The sequence below is a fragment of the Ahaetulla prasina genome, chromosome 6, assembly GCF_028640845.1.
Source record: "Ahaetulla prasina isolate Xishuangbanna chromosome 6, ASM2864084v1, whole genome shotgun sequence".
In the NCBI taxonomy this organism is placed as follows: Eukaryota; Metazoa; Chordata; class Lepidosauria; order Squamata; family Colubridae; genus Ahaetulla; species Ahaetulla prasina.
The window spans coordinates 72,987,280-73,008,137 of record NC_080544.1 but is presented as its reverse complement, the minus strand read 5'-3'; the positions used below and the strand labels follow the sequence as shown (position 1 = coordinate 73,008,137).

General features: G+C 37.4%; 1 protein-coding gene across 1 annotated transcript; it reads right to left on the bottom strand.

Moving 5' to 3' along the window:
- Window positions 1-262: 262 nt before the first annotated feature.
- TRIM42 (tripartite motif containing 42) lies at window positions 263-19,518 on the bottom strand. Its single transcript, XM_058188286.1, has 5 exons — window positions 19,154-19,518; window positions 17,357-18,036; window positions 14,636-15,459; window positions 6,654-6,884; window positions 263-343 (listed from the first exon to the last, which is right to left on the bottom strand). Exons 1-5 carry the CDS (start codon window positions 19,516-19,518, stop codon window positions 263-265), a joined length of 2,181 nt encoding a protein of 726 aa, XP_058044269.1.
- Between the last annotated feature and the right edge of the window lie 1,340 nt (window positions 19,519-20,858).

Sequence of the window (20,858 nt, the reverse complement as noted above, 5' to 3'; positions counted from 1 at the left end):
CTCAAAAACTATTGTGCGTCTTATACTCTGAAAAATATGGCAATTTTGTAACCATCTTTAATGAAAAATTGGTAAAAAAATAAAATACAATAGCTGAAATTTTATTTTATGAACTTCTGTATTTTGGAAGGAGTGTTTTTATATCTCAGCTCACAAACTTAATTTAAAAAGAATGAAGAAAAGAAAAAATATAACCGGATTCCATCTGATAGCTTACTTTCAGCTTCCTTCTTAAAATGATTTGTAAATCTGTAGTTCAGGATTATCTGCGGAAAGCAGATTGAACATTTCTCAGCAAACCCCATCTGGCTTTGGCTTTGGCACGCACATCTGGAGTCATCACCTACAATGGAAAGCAGAAATATGATTGTCAATCAGCTATCGAAATACAGGTACATGACAGATGTCTCAAGAGAGTAAGTAGGAATAAATGTATTGGCATGTATAAATAAGATATTTTTTTTAAAAAAACTATTTTAAATAAATCAGTAAAATAAGTTTTTAAATAAATAAATACATTAACATTTTTTAAGAAATATGTCCAAATAAATTATGATATACTTTGCACTGGAGTTATTACTGAAACTAAGGTTTATCAAAAGATGAAAATGAATATCCCTAAACAATGGATCTTCCATTATATTTTCCTCCTGTAATTATTTGGGACAATGGAAATCCTTGTTTCAATGGAAATAATTCCCTCAACACTGTCAAACTATTTACTAAATCTGCACTACCATTAATCTTCTCATTGTTCCCATCACCCATTTCCTTCCACTTATGACTGTAACTTTGTTGCTTGTATCCCTACGATTTATACTGATATTGATTGTTTCCTGATTGCTTATTTGTAGCCTATGATTATCATTAAGTTTTGTATCATTAAGTGTTAAATTTGTACCCTAAGACTATCATTAAGTGTTGTAAGTGTTGTACCTTGATGAAGGTATCTTTTCTTTTATGTACACTGAGAGCATATGCACCAAGACAAATTCCTTGTGTGTCCAATCACATTTGGCCAATAAAAATTCTATTCTATTCTATTCTATTCTATTGAGATGAGACCTTTAATTTCAAGAATAAGTTGAAATACTGGTAGTTCAGTTGCAGGATTTCATTTGTCAACATAATTTTGTTGTAATTTTAACTATCAGCTGCTAACAAGTTTTTTGATATCCTCTGATTTGAAAGAGACTGTTGCACATTTGGTCTTATCAAACAAAGCATTTATTAACCTATATGTCTCTCCAGACATATGTAGTCACACCTTTCCTTTAAAGAAAGATACCTATTTAACTACTTTAAATCCTGGTTCTATAAAGCTGCAATCTCATGAATATGAACAAGAAAGTAAATTTTACAAAAATCTGAGGAATTTCATCATGTAGCAACATATACTACATCATGAAGATTAGGGGTAGAGCATAGAGGTGGTATTCAGCAGTTTCTCACCAGTTCTGGAGAACCGGTAGCAGAAATTTTGAGTAGTTCGGAGAACCGGTAAATACCACCTCTGACAGTCCCAGCTGATCTGGAGGAAATGGGGATTTTGCAATAACCTTCCCCTGGAGTGGGGAGGGAATGGAGATTTTATAGCATCCTTCCCCTGCCACACCCTCCAAACCATACCCACCAAGCCATGCCACGCCCACCAAGCTACGCCCACAGAACCGGTAGTAAAAAAATTTGAATCCCACCACTGGTAGAGCAGGCATATGGTTTAGGCTTGCTTAAAACTGGTGTGAGTTCAGAGGAAAGGGAAAGAAAGAATTTATAGACACATATTTGACATCAAGACTCAAGTCAAGGACAAAGTAATATAAGAACATTTCAAATTCCTTAAGAACTCTGTTATAGGCCTCAAGGTGACCATTTTGGGAAAAATGACTGAGAGATTGCTGAAGTCAAATACACCAAAAACTTTCAGGTAACCTCAAAAGGCTCCAAAACACAACAAGTTTGTAACATATCACAATTGTTAACTGATAAGTTAGATGTATTCTGACTCACATGTAAACTATATCTTTACAACCAATCTGTCTTCCCATTCTGTGATTCTGATGAAGTGAGCCGCAGCTCATGAAAAGTTATGTTTTTTGATTAAATTTGTTTGTTGTACAAACCATTCTTGGTTTTCTTAGAAGCCATCTGGAGTCTAAGTGCAGTTAGCCACTGCTTAAAATTAATAAATTAAATATTTGACTTCCATAAGTTAACAACGTTCTCGTCCAACATATCACCAAGTAAATCTTACTCAATGAGAAGAATCTATGCATCCTTTGGAAATGTGTCACTGTATTCTCTCGCGTCTCCTGTTCAACATCTATATGAAGCCGCTGGGTGAGATTATCTGTGGTTTTGGGGTGGAATACCATCAGTACGCTGATGATACTCAGCTGTACATTTCCACCTCTAACCACCCCAATGAAGTCGTCGAAGTGATGTCCCGGTGTCTGGAGGCCGTACGGGTCTAGATGAGGAAGAACAAGCTTCAGCTCAACCCGTCCAAGACAGAATGGCTATGGATGCCGGCATCCCGGTACAGCCAGCTTACTCCATCACTGACTGTTGGGGGTGAATTATTGGCCCCCAGGGGGAGGGTTCGCAACTTAGGCATTCTCCTGGATGATCGGCTGTCTTTAGACGAACATGACGGCTGTCGCCAGGGAAGCTTTTTATCCCTCCCTTGTCCGGGATTCCCTATGCACGGTCACTCATGCCCTTGTCACTTCCCGCCTGGACTACTGCAATGCTCTGTACATGGGGCTTCCCTTGAAGAGCACCAGGAAGCTCCAACTGGTCCAGAATGCGGCTGCGCAGGTAATAGAAGGGGCACCGCGATGCTCCCATATAACACCTCTCCTGCGCAGCCTGCACTGGTTGCCGGTGGTCTTCCAGGTGCAATTCAAGGTGTTGGTGATCACCTTTAAAGCGCTCCATGGCACAGGACCGGGTTACTTACGGGACCGCCTACTGCCACCTATAGCCTCCCATCGGCCTGTGCGCTCCCATAGAGAGGGTCTCCTCAGGGTGCCATCAGTCAAGCAATGCCGACTGGTGGCCCCCAGGGGGAGGGCCTTCTCTGTGGGGGCTCCTGCCCTTTGGAATGAGCTGCCTCCGGGGTTGCGACAACTCCCCGACCTTCGGTCTTTCAAGCGCGAGCTCAAGACGGCATGCGGGGCTAGCCTGATGAAATTTTTAAGTGGGGTTTTATGTATGATTCTATTTTAGTTTTAATTGTTATTCGGCCATTTTATAATCGGTTTTTTAATGTTTTTTAAATTTTGTCTAATTATATATTGTTTTATATTAGCTGTAAACCGCCCTGAGTCCTTCGGGAGAAGGGCGGTATAAAAATCCAATAAAATAAATAAATAAATAAATAAATAAATAAATAAATAAATAAATATTATAGTTCCTCCATTATTTATTTTTATTTATTTATTATTTAAATTTTTATACCGCCCTTCTCCCGAAGGACTCAGGGCGGTTCACAGCCAGGTAAAAAATACACAATGATACAGTATAAATACAATTAAAATACAATTAAAAAACTTATTAAATTGGCCAAGATTAAAAAATTTAGGATAAAAACCCATTAAAAACCCATAAATTTAAAACTAACCCAGTCCAGCGCAGATGAATAAGTGAGTTTTAAGCTCGCGACGAAAGGTTCGGAGGTCCGGAAGTTGACGGAGTCCTGGGGGGAGTTCGTTCCAGAGGCGGAGCCCCACAGAGAAGGCCCTTCCTGGGCGCCGCCAGACGACACTGTCGCTACCGACGGCACCCTGAGGAGTCCCTCTGTGAGAGCGCACGGGTCGGTGAGAGGTATTCGGTAACAGCAGGCGGTCCGTAAATAGCCCGCCCAATGCCATGGAGCGCTTTGAAGACGTTCACCAACACCTTGAAGCGCACCCGGAAGGCCACAGGTAGCCAGTGCAGCCTGCGCAGGATAGGTGTCACACGGGAGCCACGAGGGGCTCCCTCTATCACCCGCGCAGCTGCATTCTGGACTAACTGTAGCCTCCGGATGCCCCTCAAGGGGAGCCCCATGTAGAGAGCATTGCAGTAAGCCAGACGAGACGTCACAAGGGCGTGAGTGACTGTGCACAAGGCATCCCGGTCTAGAAAGGGGCGCAACTGGCGCACCAGGCGAACCTGGTGGAAAGCTCTCCTGGAGACGGCCGTCAGGTGGTCCTCAAAAGACAGCCGTTCATCCAGGAGAACGCCCAAGTTGCGCACCCTCTCCATCGGGGCCAATGACTCGCTCCCAACAGTCAGCCGTGGACTCAGCTGACTGTACCGGGATGCCGGCATCCACAGCCACTCCGTCTTGGAGGGATTGAGCTTGAGCCTGTTTCTCCCCATCCAGACCCGTACGGCCTCCAAACACTGGGACAGCACTTCGATAGCTTCATTGGGGTGGCCCGGTGTGGAAAAGTACAGCTGGGTGTCATCAGCGTACAGCTGGTACCTCACACCGAAGCCACTGATGATCTCACCCAGCGGCTTCATATAGATGTTGAACAGAAGGGGCGAGAGAATCGACCCCTGCGGCACCCCACAAGTGAGGCGCCGCGGTCGACCTCTGCCCCCGTCAACACCGTCTGCGACCGGTCGGAGAGATAGGAGGAGAACCACCGATAAGCGGTGCCTCCACTCCCAATCCTCCAACCGCGCAGCAGGATACCATGGTCGATGGTATCGAAAGCCGCTGAGAGGTCTAATAGGACCAGGGCAGAGGAACAACCCCTATCCTGGCCCTCCAGAGATCATCCACAAACGCCACCAAGGCCGTCTCAGTGCTGTAACCGGGCCGGAAGCCGGACTGGAACGGGTCTAGATAGACAGTTTCCTCCAGGTGCAGGGGAAACTGATATGCCACCATACTCTCTACAACCATCGCCGCGAAGCGAAGGTTGGAGACCGGACGATAATTACCTAAAACAGCCGGTCAGGAAGGCTTCTTGAGGAGGGCTCACCACCGCCTCTTTCAAGGCGGCCGGAAAGACTCCCTCCAACAAAGAAGCGCTCGTAATCCCCTGGAGCCAGCCTCGTGTCACCTCCTGAGTGGCCAGCACCAGCCAGGAGGGGCACGGGTCCAGTAAACACGTGGTGGCATTCAATCTACCCAGCAACCTGTCCATGTCCTCGGGAGCCACAGGGTCAAACTCATCCCAGACAATATCACCAAGACCGCCCTCAGACGCCCCGTCCGAATCGCCACAATTTTGGTCCAGACCGTCCCGAAGCTGAACGATTTTATCGTATAGATAACCGTTAAACTCCTCAGCACGTCCCTGCAACGGGTCATCCCACTCCCCCTGGTGAAGGAGGGAGCGGGTCACCCGAAACAGGGCAGCTGGGCGGTTATCTGCCGACGCAATGAGGGAGGAGGCATAGCAACGCCTCGCTTCCCTCAGTGCCACTAGGTAGGTCCTAGTATAGGATCTAACTAGTGTCCGATCAGCCTCTGAACGGCTGGACCTCCAAGAACTCTCTTAGAGTGTGTGTATCTCTTCTCCCCTCTTTCCGCAGCCAGATAAATACTTTATTGATTCTTTTTGCTTTCTTATCTAAAGTATTTGGACAAATAAACATTTCTATCCATTATATGTAAGGAAAACTATGAGAATGCAAATAAACTATAAAAGCAACTTGAAAGCAGCCATTAGTTAATGTCTCTTCCTGGCTGCAGATCTCTATCTCTATCCCTCTCTATCCTGCATCTGCTTAGTAGAAGTCTTTCCTCACTCATTACAAATAATTAAACTGCTATCAATTCAATGTAATGCCAGTAAAAGGTAGAGCTGGGATTGTACCACCTTGAAAGGACATATTCAATATTTCATCTTTTTTTTTCTTTTGGCACAGCAACAACAACCAAATAAAATGAAGGATTATTTAATACTGTTGCTGAAGAAATGTTAAAAATCAATACATTTTAAAGATTTTAACTTTTTTAAAGATCAAATAATGTGGTAAATGTTCAAGCAAAACAAGGAGTGGGAATTAAAAATACTAAACAGTCACCTCAGAATGTTTTCAAATTTGAAGGCATGTGAATAAATATTCCAAAACAATATATCTGCTCAAGGTTCATTTTAGAAGAATGTTCTCTGCTGTAAGGATTTAAAAGACAGCTTACTCTATTCATTATGAATTCATGAATTGTTTCTCATAGTCTATGTCTAAAAAAAATCTTTATTAGGACAATTGTATTAAATCTTAATATGTATTCTTTATGGAATTTTAATTTGAATAGTTATAAAGTAAAAAACTGTGTAGGAAAAATGAAATATCAAAACTGTGAGACATATACTGTAAATGTGTCCTACAAAAAACACGTTATGACACATTTTAAATGCTGTCCTTGTTATCTCTTTGATGTATGTAATGGAATATTATAAAAACGTTTATTTAACATTTTGAAACCATGCCAAACCAGGGAATTGTTAACTCTATAGTAAACAAACAAACAAAAACAAATCATAAAGAACAAAATAATCCAAGCAACGTTTGAATTAAATTTCATTAAATTCAATTCATTTGAATACTCTATGAATAAATGTAAGCTACTTATCTAAAATCATGATAATGCATTTGTCTATATAAATTTGATTTACTCAGAAATCAAATACACAAAATTGTACCTTACAGACTTCACTCCATTCTCCTGGGCCATTCTCATTGACAGCTCGAACTTTAAAGAGATACTCTGTATTAGGGGACAGATTATGTATTTCCAGATTCTGTTGTACAATTCCAGTAAGTACTCCTATGAGTTGTGGCTGGATTAAACTTTCAGGTGCCTCTTCATCAACTACTTCATAATAAGCAACTTCAAAGCTATCTACTTCTTCTGTTGGACAGGTCCAATAAAGCTGTGGAGTGCAAAGAAAGAAAATGCACTGAAAATACTTTTATGTTTCTGTAGCAAACTAGTAAGTAAGGCTGCTAGCATTTCATTATTTGAGTTATAAGTATTTGTAGAATAAAAAACCCAGAAACCTGCAACCCACAACCTCAATTTAATTATATATATTTAATGTCCACAGCACAGGCATTTGTAATTTTGAGTAGCATTTTAGTACCAGTCCCATGGATTTTAAACCTAATAATCTTCCACCTTCTAAAAACTATTTGAAGTTCCATACCAGCCAAAATATCATGATAACAGAGAATTAAGTTCAATTCATATGATGGGAATTCATTTGGAAAGGCTAAGCTATATTTTTTACTGTCGTAAATATAGCTGAACATTTCAGGTGGGCTCTAGTTTTATGTCTCACCAGATACAGTGGTTTTAGATCTACTTCTTCCACATGGATCAAATAAAATAAAGGAAAGTATATGGCCTTTAATTTAATTTAATTTAATTACAATAACCAGAACTTTCAGTACATTTGTATTTTTAAAACTCTTCTATTTTGTTATTCAAAAATTCAACTTGGTCTTAAAATATCTTTTAAAATAGCTTCTTTCTTACTGGAAAAATGATGAATAAATACATCACCTGCAATGGGAAGCAAAACTGTCATTGTCAGGCAGCTATAGGAGCACAGCTACATGGCAAATCTGAGTCAGGGATGTCAACTTCGCTGACTATTGCAGAGGGGGTTGGTGAGGAGGACAAAAGCCATCTGTCTTGTTAGGGTTGAGTTGTAGCTGGTTTCTCCCTATCCAGGTTCTTACAGCCTCCAGGCACTGAGCCAACACCTGAAGAGCATTGAGCATTAGCTTGCCCTGCATTATAGAGTTGTATAATTGGGTATTATCAGCATAGTAGTGCTATGCTACCTTGCCACAGAGGTCAGATTGAGTTAAATTAATTTAAAAGAAAAGATTTAAGACTTAGAACATCAGTTAGAAGCTGCTGTTCTCTCACAGGGTATATTTATAAATAACCACATTTGAGATTCTAATCTGTAACACATCCCAGTTCTCAAATTTAGACAGGCTCTAACTTTATCGTAGTTCATGGGTCTCCAATCTTGACAACCTCAAGACTTACAGACTTCAACTCATGCCTGGCTGAAGAATCCTGGAGCTGAAGTCCACAAGTCTTAAAATTTGCAGTTTGGAAGCCCCTGGTTTAGTTCCATGTATAGATTTTTTTATTTATTTTTTATTTATTTTATTTTGTCACAACAATGTATGTAGGTATCATACAAAAAGATTATATAGTAAATAAACACATATATGAGTAAATATAAGGAGGTATAAGCATATATATAGGAAGAAGAAAAGAAAAACAATAGGACAGGAACGGTAGGCACGTTTGTGCGCTTATGCACGCCCCTTTTGGTCCTCTTAGGAATGGGGTGAGGTCAATAGTAGAAAGTTTTTGGATAAAACTTTTAGGATTATGGGAAGAGACCACAGAGTCAGGTAAAGTATTCCAAGCACTGATGCTTCTGTTACAGAAGTCATATTTTCTGCAATCTAGATTAAAGCGGTTGACATTAAGTTTAAATCTATTAGTTGCTCTAGTATTATTGCAATTAAAGCTGAAGTAGTCTTTAACAGGAAGGACATTACAATAGATGATTCTGTGAGTTAAGCTTAGGTCTTGTCGAAGGCGACGGAGTTCCAAGTTTTCTAAGCCTAGGATTTCAAGTCTGGTGGGATAGGGTATTTTATTGTTTTCAGAGGAATGGAGAACTCTTCTTGTAAAATATTTCTGGACACGTTCAATTGTATTGATTGAACAACAAGCTTAAAAACTCTAGATGCATGCCACCACTAAAAGACTCTGATGGCAATGTATACAATGATGAAGTAACTAGAGCAAACCTCTTTAACAAATTCTTTGCATCAGTTTTTGTCAACAGTGATGGCACTCATCCCACATTTCCTAATTGTATAAGCAACGAGCATGACAACTTAACTAATGTTGATTTTACAGAAGAAAATGTTGGTAAAGCTCTAAGTAAATTGAAGCCATCTCTATCCATTGGACCTGATGGACTTTGTGCTTATTTTTTTTAAAAACTCTCTAGTAATCTAGCAGAACCCCTAAGTATAATCTTTAATATAGCTTTTACTACCAGTTCCCTTCCCAGTCTCTGGTCACTAGCCACAGTCATTCCAGTTTTCAAAAAAGGCGACCCCAGCTTAGTTGATAATTACAGACCAATCTCCCTATGTTGCGTCGCCTGCAAGGTTATGGAATCCATCATCAACCAATCCATTACCTTACACTTAGAAATACACAACCTTCTCTCAAATAAACAATTTGGCTTCAGGAAAAAATTATCTTGCAATTTACAGCTTCTCCACTGTAAAAACCTATGGACTACAAATCTTGATCTAGGTAAATCAATAGATGCAATATACATAGACTTCTGTAAAGCTTTTGACTCAGTAGTACATGATAAACTTCTCCTAAAATTAAAATCCTATGGCATTTCAGGACCCTTACACAACTGGATATCTGCTTTTCTGTCAAACAGACAACAAATAGTTAAAATTGGTAATGCTCTATCAAATCCTGTTCCTGTCAAGAGTGGTGTTCCTCAAGGCAGCGTTCTTGGACCTACTCTCTTTATAATATACATAAATGATCTTTGTAATCATATCTCAAGTAACTGTGTTCTCTTTGCTGATGATGTCAAACTTTTCAATACCACTGATAATACATCCACAATTCAAAAGGACCTTGATCATCTAACTGCTTGGTCTAAAATTTGGCAACTACAAATCTCAACCAGTAAATGCTCAGTCTTGCATATTGGAAGAAAGAACCCAATCACAAAGTACATGCTTGATGGACATTGCCTAGCAGATGACCTTCACCCTGTCAAAGACCTTGGAGTTTTTATATCTAACAATTTAAGTTCCAAAGCCCACTGCAACTATATAGAGGCTCTAAGAGTTGTTAACTTAATTTTATGTAGCTTCTTTTCAAAAAACACTACGCTACTGACCAGAGCATATAAAACATTTGTTAGGCCAATTCTCGATTACTGCTCTCCTGTCTGGAACCCATATCATATATCTGACATCAACACAGTTGAGCGTGTCCAAAGGTATTTTACGAGAAGAATTCTCCACTCCTCCGAAACTAATAAAATACCTTATTCCACCAGACTTGATATCTTGGGTCTAGAAAACTTGGAACTTCGTCGCCTTCGACAAGATCTGGGTTTAGCATATAAAATCATCCGTTGTAATGTCCTTCCTGTCAATGACTTTTTTAGTTTCAATAACAATATCACAAGAGCTACCAATAGATTTAAACTCAATGTCAACCGCTCCAGTTTAGATTGCAGAAAACACGATTTCTGTAACAGAATTGTATATACTTGGAATGCATTACCTGACTCTGTAGTTTCTTCTCATAACCCCAAAGGCTTTATTCAAAAACTGTCCATGGTTGATCTCACCACTTTCCTAAGAGGATTCTAAGGGGCGTGCATAAGAGCACATACGTGCTTACCGTTCCTGTCCTACTGTTTCTTCCCCTATGTATATATATGTTTTTAGTACCTCGTTTCTCCTCATATATACGTTCATATATTATATAACCCTTTATGCAACGCTTGTATATATATATATTGTTATATTGTTATGATGAATAAATAAATAAATAAATAAATAAATAAATAAATAAATAAATAAATAAATTGATGTCAGAGATGTGGTGAGGGTTCCAAACTGGCGAGCTGTATTCTAGAATTGGTCTAGCAAATGTTTTATATGCTCTGGTAAGTAGTGTGGTGTTTTTGGAAAAGAAGCTACGCAAAATTAGGTTTACAACTCTTAGAGCTTTTTTTGCTATATAGTTGCAGTGGGCTTTGGCACTTAGATCATTTGACATGAAAACTCCAAGGTCTTTAACGGGATGGGGGTCGTCTGTAAGGTAATGTCCATCTAGTATGTATTTAGTTTTTGGGTTCTTTTTTCCTATATGTAAGACTGAGCATTTGCTGGTTGAAATTTGGAGCTGCCAATTTTTAGACCAAACGGATAGATGATCAAGGTCGTTTTGAATGATAGAAGTATTGTCTGTGGTGTTAAATAGTTTGACATCGTCAGCAAAGAGAACACAATTACTTGAGATGTGGTCACAGAGATCATTAATGTATAGTATAAAGAGTGTTGGTCCAAGGACGCTGCCTTAACAGGAACAGGATTTGATAGAGCATTGCCAATTTTGACCACTTGTTGTCTGTTAGACAGAAAAGCAGATATCCATTTGTAGAGGGGTCCTGAGATGCCATAGGATGTTAGTTTTAGGAGAAGTTTATCGTGTACTACTGAGTCAAAAGCTTTGCAGAAGTCTATGTAGATTGCATCTATTGATTTGCCTTGATCTAGATTTGAAGTCCATATGTTTTTGCAGTGGAGAAGTTGTAAGTTACATGATAATTTTTTCCTGAAACCAAATTGTTTGTTGGAGAGTAGGTTGTTAGTTTCTAAGTGTGAGGTAATGGATTGGTTGATGATAGATTCAATGACTTTGCAGGTGACGCAGCAAAAGGAGATCGGTCTGTAGTTTTCGACTAAGCTGAGGTGTCCTTTTTTGAAGATAGGGATGACTTTGACTAGTGACCAAAGTTTGGGGAGAGAACTGGTAGTGAAAGCTTTATCAAAGATAAACCTTAGGGGTTCTGCTATATTAGTGGAAAGCTTTTTTAAGAAGTATGCATGAGCTTTTTTAAGAAGTATGCACAAGTCCATCGGGTCCAATAGAAAGTGATGGTTTTAAGTTGTGAAGAGCTTTTCCAACGTTGTCTTCTGTGAAATCTATATGAGTTAAATCATCATAGTCATTGCTGGTTCGTTTGTGGAATGTCGGATATGTGTTATCGGAGTTAACAAAAACTGAGCCAAAGAAAATGTTGAAGAGGTTTGCTTTGACTGTTTCGTCATTGCATTCTTTGTTGTTAGAATCTTTTAGTGGTGGGATGGATCTTGAGTCTTTAAGTTTATTGTTGACAAAATTATAAAAGACACGATTGGAATTCGTGCACAGAAGGTTCTCTTCTTGCTTGGTGTGGTAATTTGTGCATTCAGTTTTTATTTGGTTGCATATGTTTCTGTAGCGGTTTTTGAAATTTGTAACATAGCCTTTTTTGTTTCTTTTCCAGAGGGATTTTTTTTTTGATTGAAGCTTTTTTATTGATATGGGTAGTTTGTTTTTCTTGGTCATGGTAGTCATTTGTGGTACATATAGTTTAATGACTCTATTGATTTTAAGTAGGAAGACTCTATAGTGGTCTTCAGCGGTTATGCAGGTTGCAAACAGATTTTGCCAGTCCAGAAATGAAAGATCGTTGTTTATAAGATCGTAATTGGCTTTTTTGAAGTTGTAGTTGGGAGTACTGCTGTTATGACGATTTAAGTATGGACGTATATTGAGACGAAAATCTATCATGCAGTGGTCACTGTTGGAAAAAGGTTCTTTAATTTGTAGTCTGTAAATTGAGTTTGAATTGTTGCAGAAGATGAGGTCAAGGCAGTTGTTGAGTCTTGTATTGTTAGTTACAAGTTGTTCAAGACCTAGGTTTGTAACAGTGTTGTATAGTGTAGTATGGATTGGGTCAGTTGAACATTCATTAGTTGTCCAGTTAATGAGAGGTAGATTTAGGTCACCCAGGAAGATGAGAGGATATGGGCAAGAGGTAGCCCATGTTAGCATTGAGGTTAGCATATTTGCATGGGTAATGTCATAGTCAGGGGCACAACTCTGTCCTTGTAACATGGTAGTCAGATAAACCATAACCCCTGTCTTCCTTTACTACTATCTCTATAGGAATATTCATCTTCTGCTGATTGCCCCTCTTTTATCTAACTTTCCACAGTATCTCAAACTGTTAGGTTTGTAGTCAGGGCTGCCCAACAGAGAACACATATCATGAATTCACCTAAATGCACCTTTCAAATTTAATATAAATTTTATTATGCATCCTTGCATTATATTTTATCTTATACTATTTTATATTACTTTTATTTTTTCTTTATCTTGCTATTTCTACTGCCATAATAGAATTTTTATTCCATTTCACCTCTCTAGTTTGTTTTATCTCATTTCGCTGTATCTTACCTTAATTCATTTTATTGTATTTTACTTTGGCTGATGCTCATGCTCTGATACGATTTGTCAACTGATAAATCAATAAGGTATATTGTATTGTCTTTATAATCACACTCTTACCATTTTAATGGTACTGATGTCACAATTTTATAATTTATACTAGTGATTTAAATTTTTACCATTTCTCATACTATCTAGTTTTGACCACTATCATAGCAGGATAGCTGTAATATTATCCCTGAATGATATATCATTTTGATGAATGACCAAAATAAAGGTACTCAATCTACAAAGGACAAAAGGCTAATAATAATAACAACAGAAAAAAGTAAAATTAGAGTGATATAGAAACAATTAGCATGTAAATTGGGCTCATAAAAATTAAGCTAACAGTCTTTTTTTCAAAAGCTATCAATAACATTTCACTTTATAGGTCAACTTCTAGTATTTTTTGTAGTTGTTGTTGACAAATATGATCACAAGTGGAAAATAAAGAGGAATAAAATCAGAAAAAGCAAGTACTCGGCCAGTGGAACAATGCAACAACTGATTTCAATAAGACAGCCAGTAAAAACAATTGGAAATTTGATGAATTTTATGGATACAAAATTAAAGTAACAAAGATATAATAAAAAAATACATAATTCAAGAGGAAAATTATGTGTAGAAAAAGTCTGGTTGCTAGATCACAAAAGGCTCAGTGAAATATCTGGGATTGTAGCAAATAACAATTTGCAAACAGGTAGCAATAGAGGTATACTTTAAAATAATTATAAAGTATGGAGAGAAGTAAAAAAAAGTTCTAGAAGTGTAAAAAATATATGCTTAGAATCAATTCCAACTATCAAAATAAACATACTACCTAAGGTATGTTTTAAACAAATATTATTTCAAATAGCACCAATTTTAATCTCAGACAAAATCCTGTTAACATAAGCAATGAACAGTCAACAGATTTACATGAAGGGGTGGTGGTGGTGGTAGGGAAACAAAACTAAAATTTCAATTTTACAGCATATTATATCCCTCTGATAATCTGGATGGAAAAACATATAGGCAGATATATCAAATCAACTCTAATTTACCCATGCAGTCTCTTTAATACAAGTCAGATCAGGACTCTTATTAAATTTCTTGGAAAGAAATTTAAAAACAGTATCATCAGATCAAAAGCCAAGGTTTTTGGTAAAGAAAAAGGAGGAAATGTATAGTATGCTAGCCTATGGCCATTTGTGAAAGAAGCTTTTCATTGATATAATAATGTTGGGTCCAAACTCAACGATATGATTTCATTCATATGTTGATCAATGGTGCAAAGCCACAAAGAAGATATTTTAGATTATTCTTCAGTTACATAGGAAATTACATAAAAATCCATACAAAAGAAACTGCAAATTTTCCAGACACCTTTTGAAGAAGTCACTTGGAAATTATTTGGAACAAAAAGTACACAACTACATGCAGAACTGATGAAGATATAATTCCATTAACTACACATTTCTATTATCCAGTATTATTTGCATTTACAGAAAGTGTGAATGCTCATAATGATTGTAAGGTTGGAGAATAAAAACATTTTACAAGAATTCATACCTTAGCAACAGTTGGGTAGACAAGAGTTTGGTAAATAACAACAAGACCAGGAGGTGAAGAATATTCTTCCTGTACCTCTGGATTGTAACTGGGTCCATAGTTTGGATAGCTTCTTGTATCTTTTAAAGTATCTGATGCGGCATTCCAAATAGAATACAATTGATTTCCTTTCAGCTCTGTTGGTGGTGATGATTTTGGTCTAATATGCAGTTCATTGTTCATAAAGGTTTGATCAGCTAGTGAATGAAATGATGATAAGGAGAAGCTTCTGTTCAGTCCTAGTGGATTTGAAATGTGTGCACTTGAAACAGTCCTTGGAATCATGACATCAGAACCGCAAGGATAAGGGCTTTTGTTCACTTGTTCATATCGTAATTTATTGCGGATTGATGGGAAAATGCTTATTAGGTTTTCAGCAAGCTCCTCAAAGTTGAGTTTAAGATGCTTTATTGGATCTTCCTTAAGGTATGGGTTGGGCTGATAAAGACCTGCAATTATATCTTCTACTTCCTTTATTAAGCTCCAGGCAGATTGTAGGAATGCAATAGGGCTTTGTTCTTTTAAAGCTTCCTTAGAATATTGCATGAGGCTGTCCATTTGATCAATTTTCCTTGTTGCATGGCTTGCAAATTCAAAAAGTGCCTTTTGTTTCTGAAATTCAAGGTTTTCTACTGCCTCCATCATTTCTTTTTCACGCTCTTGAATTATCATCCGTAACCTCATAAAACCATTCCTGAGCTCTTTCCTTTTGGCTTCTTTGTAAGATTTAAAATTGGTTTTTAATACAAGGACTTCCATTAGGTCATTATCGATTACATACCGGACTGCAACAGAAGAATCAGGATAATGATCACAATTGATATTACTTTGAAGGATACCATTCTTGTTCACAAGATAGAAAAATGATTAATATTAGATTTAACACAGGCTAACCAATTTTGGAGATGAGTTTCCACTCCAAGTTACATATATTTGAAAGTAAAATGTTATTCAGTTCCAGAAAATTTATGATGTGCTGTACTATATATCTATTTATTCTGTCTTGAGAAAAAAACAAGCTTCAGATTAAGATTTGGATTGATCAATAATTAAGTAAACTGTTGAGAATTTTTTAAGAATACATATTTTTCTGAAAATAAATTTCTTTAACAATTATTTTCCTTATTCTAGAACAAGGTTATTTTGCAGTTTGCTGCTAACCTCCATTTCCTGTGAGATCATTTCTATTTGTTGGAAAAAGCAAGAACCTATGTATCTGTCATTGCTAAGTAGTGAGCCCAATTCCCCAGAAAACGTTGGATATTTTTTCTCTCAGTTTCAAGTAGCTTGGAGAAATTCAACAGGCCATTTTTGTTCCTGAAACCATCATTTGCCAGTAAGTCAAAAAGATCATCTTTGAATCCCACTCCATAGGGATGGGGAAAAAAATAAACAGCATCTTACCTTAAATAATTTTAGTTATTTAATTCTATATAGCAACATTGCATCAATTTGTCATTCACAGCAGTATTTATGCACTTTGAAAAAGTAATAATTAATTATAGCCAGCAATTTGTCAAATTATGTGTGGCTCATAAATGAACACAGAAGCATGTCTACTTGATTTACATTGAATTGTAATTAAATGAAATTTTACACATATCTTTCCATGGCTGTATAATAACTGACTGCCTTCATAGCCGAGCCTAATGCTGTGATCATCAGAACTGCTGAACCTGCCATATGCCTAATAATCTGGAAAGGGCAATAGGGAATGGGCTAGGCTTTGAGACTTTATTCCTTTATGCCAAAAAGTTCAGAAATTAAAACAGACTCAAGAGCTGTACCCTCAGTACAACTGTTCTGCTTCACTAGACGCAATACTTCCCCTTCCCAAAGCATAGATTTGATTGCTTCTTATTGTTCTATAAGGTTTGAGCAATGAAAGATAAGGATCAAAAGAGTTTTGAGTGGATTGTGAAAAGAGAGGAAGAAAGCTAGAAGATTGTGTTGATTTGCACTGTGACAATGCATTTGAACATTTTTGCTTTTATTTCCATAATTATGTTTAGTAATGAATGCCTATATGTGCCTTCCAGCTAATTATGGAAAAACAACTGCTGCCCTAGGACAGCTGGAAAAAAAATTTGCATGATGATATAAGAAATTCAAAAGCAACCATAAAGGGCCTTTCAGAAATCACATTTCTGTGCTTTCAAGGTATATATGTTCATTTGTCAGACATCCTGTATGTTGTGCTAATTATCCAACTCTAAAATAGATTAAGCTGAGAAATAGCAACTTTCCCAAAAGCAGACTATGAGCTTCATGTATTATCTATGCTGCTGAAGCCAGATATTGCAGGGCTACTAGATAGGTGTAAGCTAGATCAGTGGTTCTCAATCTTTTCTTCACCACAGACCCCCTTTAAATACTATTTGTGGCCATGGACCATGGCCACGAACCTCAAAGAGTCAACTCAAGATTTAAATCATAATATTTTTTTTGAGCCTTCACAGATCCCCTGTGACAACATGTGACTCCCCAGGGGTCGGCAGACCACAGGTTGAGAACCACTGAGCTAGACAGTTTATTCTCCATGGATCAAAATCCACTTATTTAGGAACTTAGGAAATTTTTAACCTTAGAGAAATCTTTGATGGGTTTAGCATTTACATTGATTAGATATAATATAGCAACTAAGAAAATATCAAGCAGAAATAAAATAATTTAAATAGGAACCTTTTTTAAACTTTGCAATGGTCGTAAATAACATAGCAGACATTTTCGTGCATGCTACTGATAAAGAAACTTTGTTATGATCATTATGTTGAGCCTCAGCACAATATTCACATAGTAGTTCATGATCTTCAAGGCAGTATTTGGAAAGCGCTGTTTCACCATGGATTAAGCAGTTTTTGTCTTCCCAGATGTCTTCACCAATTTTAGCATAGGCATGATTTAAGGAAGAAATATCTTGGTGATAATTCCTCAGGCAAAAATTACAGTAGTTCAGCTGACATGACAAACATCTCTTGTCCGCCTTGCGCTCATCGCAAATCTGACAATAGATTGGGACATAGCTTTTGTCAAACCTCCATCTTAGAAAACCGTATCGGCGCATATACTTTCTAGCTAATCTTGCCCTTAAATAATTAATCCTCAGATACATTTTCTTAGAAAATGGTAGGCAATGTGCTTTGTTGCAGATTGGACATGTGATGATGTAGAAACTCTCCGTAATTTCAGCATTCAGTCTGCTCTGCATGATACATCTATCACAAATGCAGTGGTTACAAGGCAACATAAATGGGCGGATAAACATTCGTTGGCACAATGGGCATACAAGCTGGTCAATAAAAGCATGTCCAGAAGGTTCTTTATCCAATGTAATGACAGATGTATCACTTGCCCCTCGGGCTCTGAGTCTGAAAATAAAACCAATACAGAAGTTATGTAGAAGTCTGAGTTATGTCGAAGGATGCCACTAATGTTTATAATGATCATACTTAAAATAATAATTCTATAATTATCCCAAAAACAGGGTTAGAAGCTTTGGGAAAAATCAATAGGCTACAAAATTGATGACATGAAATTGAAGTCCTTCCTACCCTGTTAACTCTTTCTGTTGAAATAGATTTAGAATGCAAAAGCAGGGAATATGTAGATCTGTAGATATTTCTGAATTGCAATTCCCAGCATCCCCCACTATTAGCTGTGCTACCTAAGCTATTAGTAATTGAGCAACATCTGAAGCGCCACAAATCTCCCACCTTCGTTTTAATGGTGACAGAAATGGTTACATTTCTGAGAATTCTTAAGCCTTTTTAGATTTTCTTGAGTTTTTCAAATCTGTAACAGTTGCCAAAAATTTGTAGATAATGGTAAATGATCAGAATACCATATCATAAAAATATATGAATTGGAAAGAGATATCCAAACAGAAAACAAACTGCTTCTCATTTCTTCACGTCGTGTTACATGGATGTGAATATCTTTTTAATAGTTAATTATTTTTATTTGCATTCCAAATATAAAATATTGCAATTGCACTTAAAATTTTTGTGAGTTATAGGTTTAGGTTCTATAGTTATTCCTTTTCAGAAGAAGAGAACAATTAGTATTTCCATTCGGTTAGGATTTAACTTTTTGTTTACTCCTTCACCTAGCAGTTCTTTAAAAAATTTGCATTTTACATCTTCCACCTGCAATTTACAGCCTTTTAAGTGGTATGCTTAAGGGTAGCAATTGCGGTACTTTTTAATATTTACAAACCACTTTTAGGATATGTTTGGCTAAAAATTCACAAGGGGATATTCTAAGAGGAATTGCAGAATTCTCATAATCTAATGCTGTAGAATTTGATAAACTATTTTGAAGACCAACTTGCTTTATGGTCTGAACTAGCCTAATAATAATTCCACATTTGATCTTTAACAGCTCCAGTTACACACACATACACACACACACTACTCAGGGTGATGGATCAATGTGGTTTGAGGAAGTTTCCCCAAAGAAGCAACATTTGACTGCTCTTACCTTCTTCGTAATTTAGCTCCACGTCTGTATGGCAAATATGGAAAAGTGCAACACCTACTTTCATAGCACTGACATTCATTATTCTCCTCGGTACAGCACAAGCACTTGCAGTTTCTATTATTAGCACAGGAGCAGCAGCACCAGCGACAATTGGGGCTTTCCGAGAACGCACAGTGACAGCACTGGCAGATGGTGTCATCATCATGTGGGCAATAGCAACAATCACAGTTCCGTTCATCTGTAAACACAAACTTCCAGCACAGGCTGGATTGTCTTGTGCCATATACTTTTAGACATCTCTTGCAGCAATTACACCCCGGGCAGCAAGGACAAGTCATGCAACATGCACAGGGTCTGCTGGTCATAATCTTAAAAAAACATAATATTGTTCTTTCCTCCCCACCCTCTTTTTCCCCCTCCCCTACTGTCTTGCTCTTGTTTCTTGCTTGCTACCTTAGGCCTGGAGTTGTGAAATTTTATTTTTGATCACTTAGGAGGGAACAATGACATCATAATGGGTTTTACCAATGAGGATACTGGGGATATATATATATATATTTTGGTAGATGAAAATAGCATATTTGTTACATCACAAACTATGTCACAATGACCAAACACTTATTTTTGTATTGGTCTGATAATATGGACAAATTGAACAAGAAATGTTTGAGAAAACAAGAAAGGGAACTGGAGGCTAAAACATATAAAAAATGGTTGCTGGAATTGGGCATATCTAGCTTAATGAAAAGAAGGACTGGGGTGACATGATTGTAGTGTTCCAATAACTAAGGGGTTGCCACAAAGAAGAGGGGCCAATCTATTCTCCAAAGCACCTGAAGGCAGAATAAAGAAGCAATGGATGGAAACTAATCAAGGAAAGAAGCAACCTAGAACTGAAGGAGAAATTTCCTGATAGTTAGAACAATTAATCAATCAACAATTAATTGGAACAACTTGCCACCAGAAGTATTGGATGCTCCAAAACTGGAAGTTTTTAAAAAGAGATTGGACAACAATTTGTTTGAAATGGTATAGGTTTCCTGTCTGACCATGGGGTTGGTCTAGAAGACCTCAAAGGTCAATCTACTCAATTTTTCATGTGCTCTTATGATAAATAATTTTGTACAATATCACATATACTATCTTCACAATTCACTCTTGCATTCTTTCCAACGTCCTCCCACGGCAAGTATAGAATAGAATAGAATAGATTTTTTTATTTTTTTATTGGCCAAATGTGATTGGACACACAAGGAATTTGTCTTGATGCATATGCTCTCAGTGTACATAAAAGGTACAACATTTACAACACAAATGATGGTCATAGGGTACAATTTAGCACTTAATGATACAACACCTAATGATAATCATAGGGTACAAATAAGCAGTCAGGAACAATCAATATCAATATAAATTATAAGGATTACCAGCAACAAAGTTACAGTCATACAGTCATAAGAGGAAAGAGATTGGTGATGGAAACAATGAGAAGATTAATAGTAGTGCAGATTCAGTAAATAGTTTGACAGTGTTGAGGGAATTATTTGTTTAGCAGAGAGATGGCCTTCGGGGGAAAAACTGTTCTTGTGTGCTCTATAGCATCGACAGATGAAAAGTCACCTGAATTTCAGCTGCTTAGCATTACTGTTGTTCTTTAATTATTCCTGAAACATTAAATCAAGGGTTGGTATTTACCATCACCATC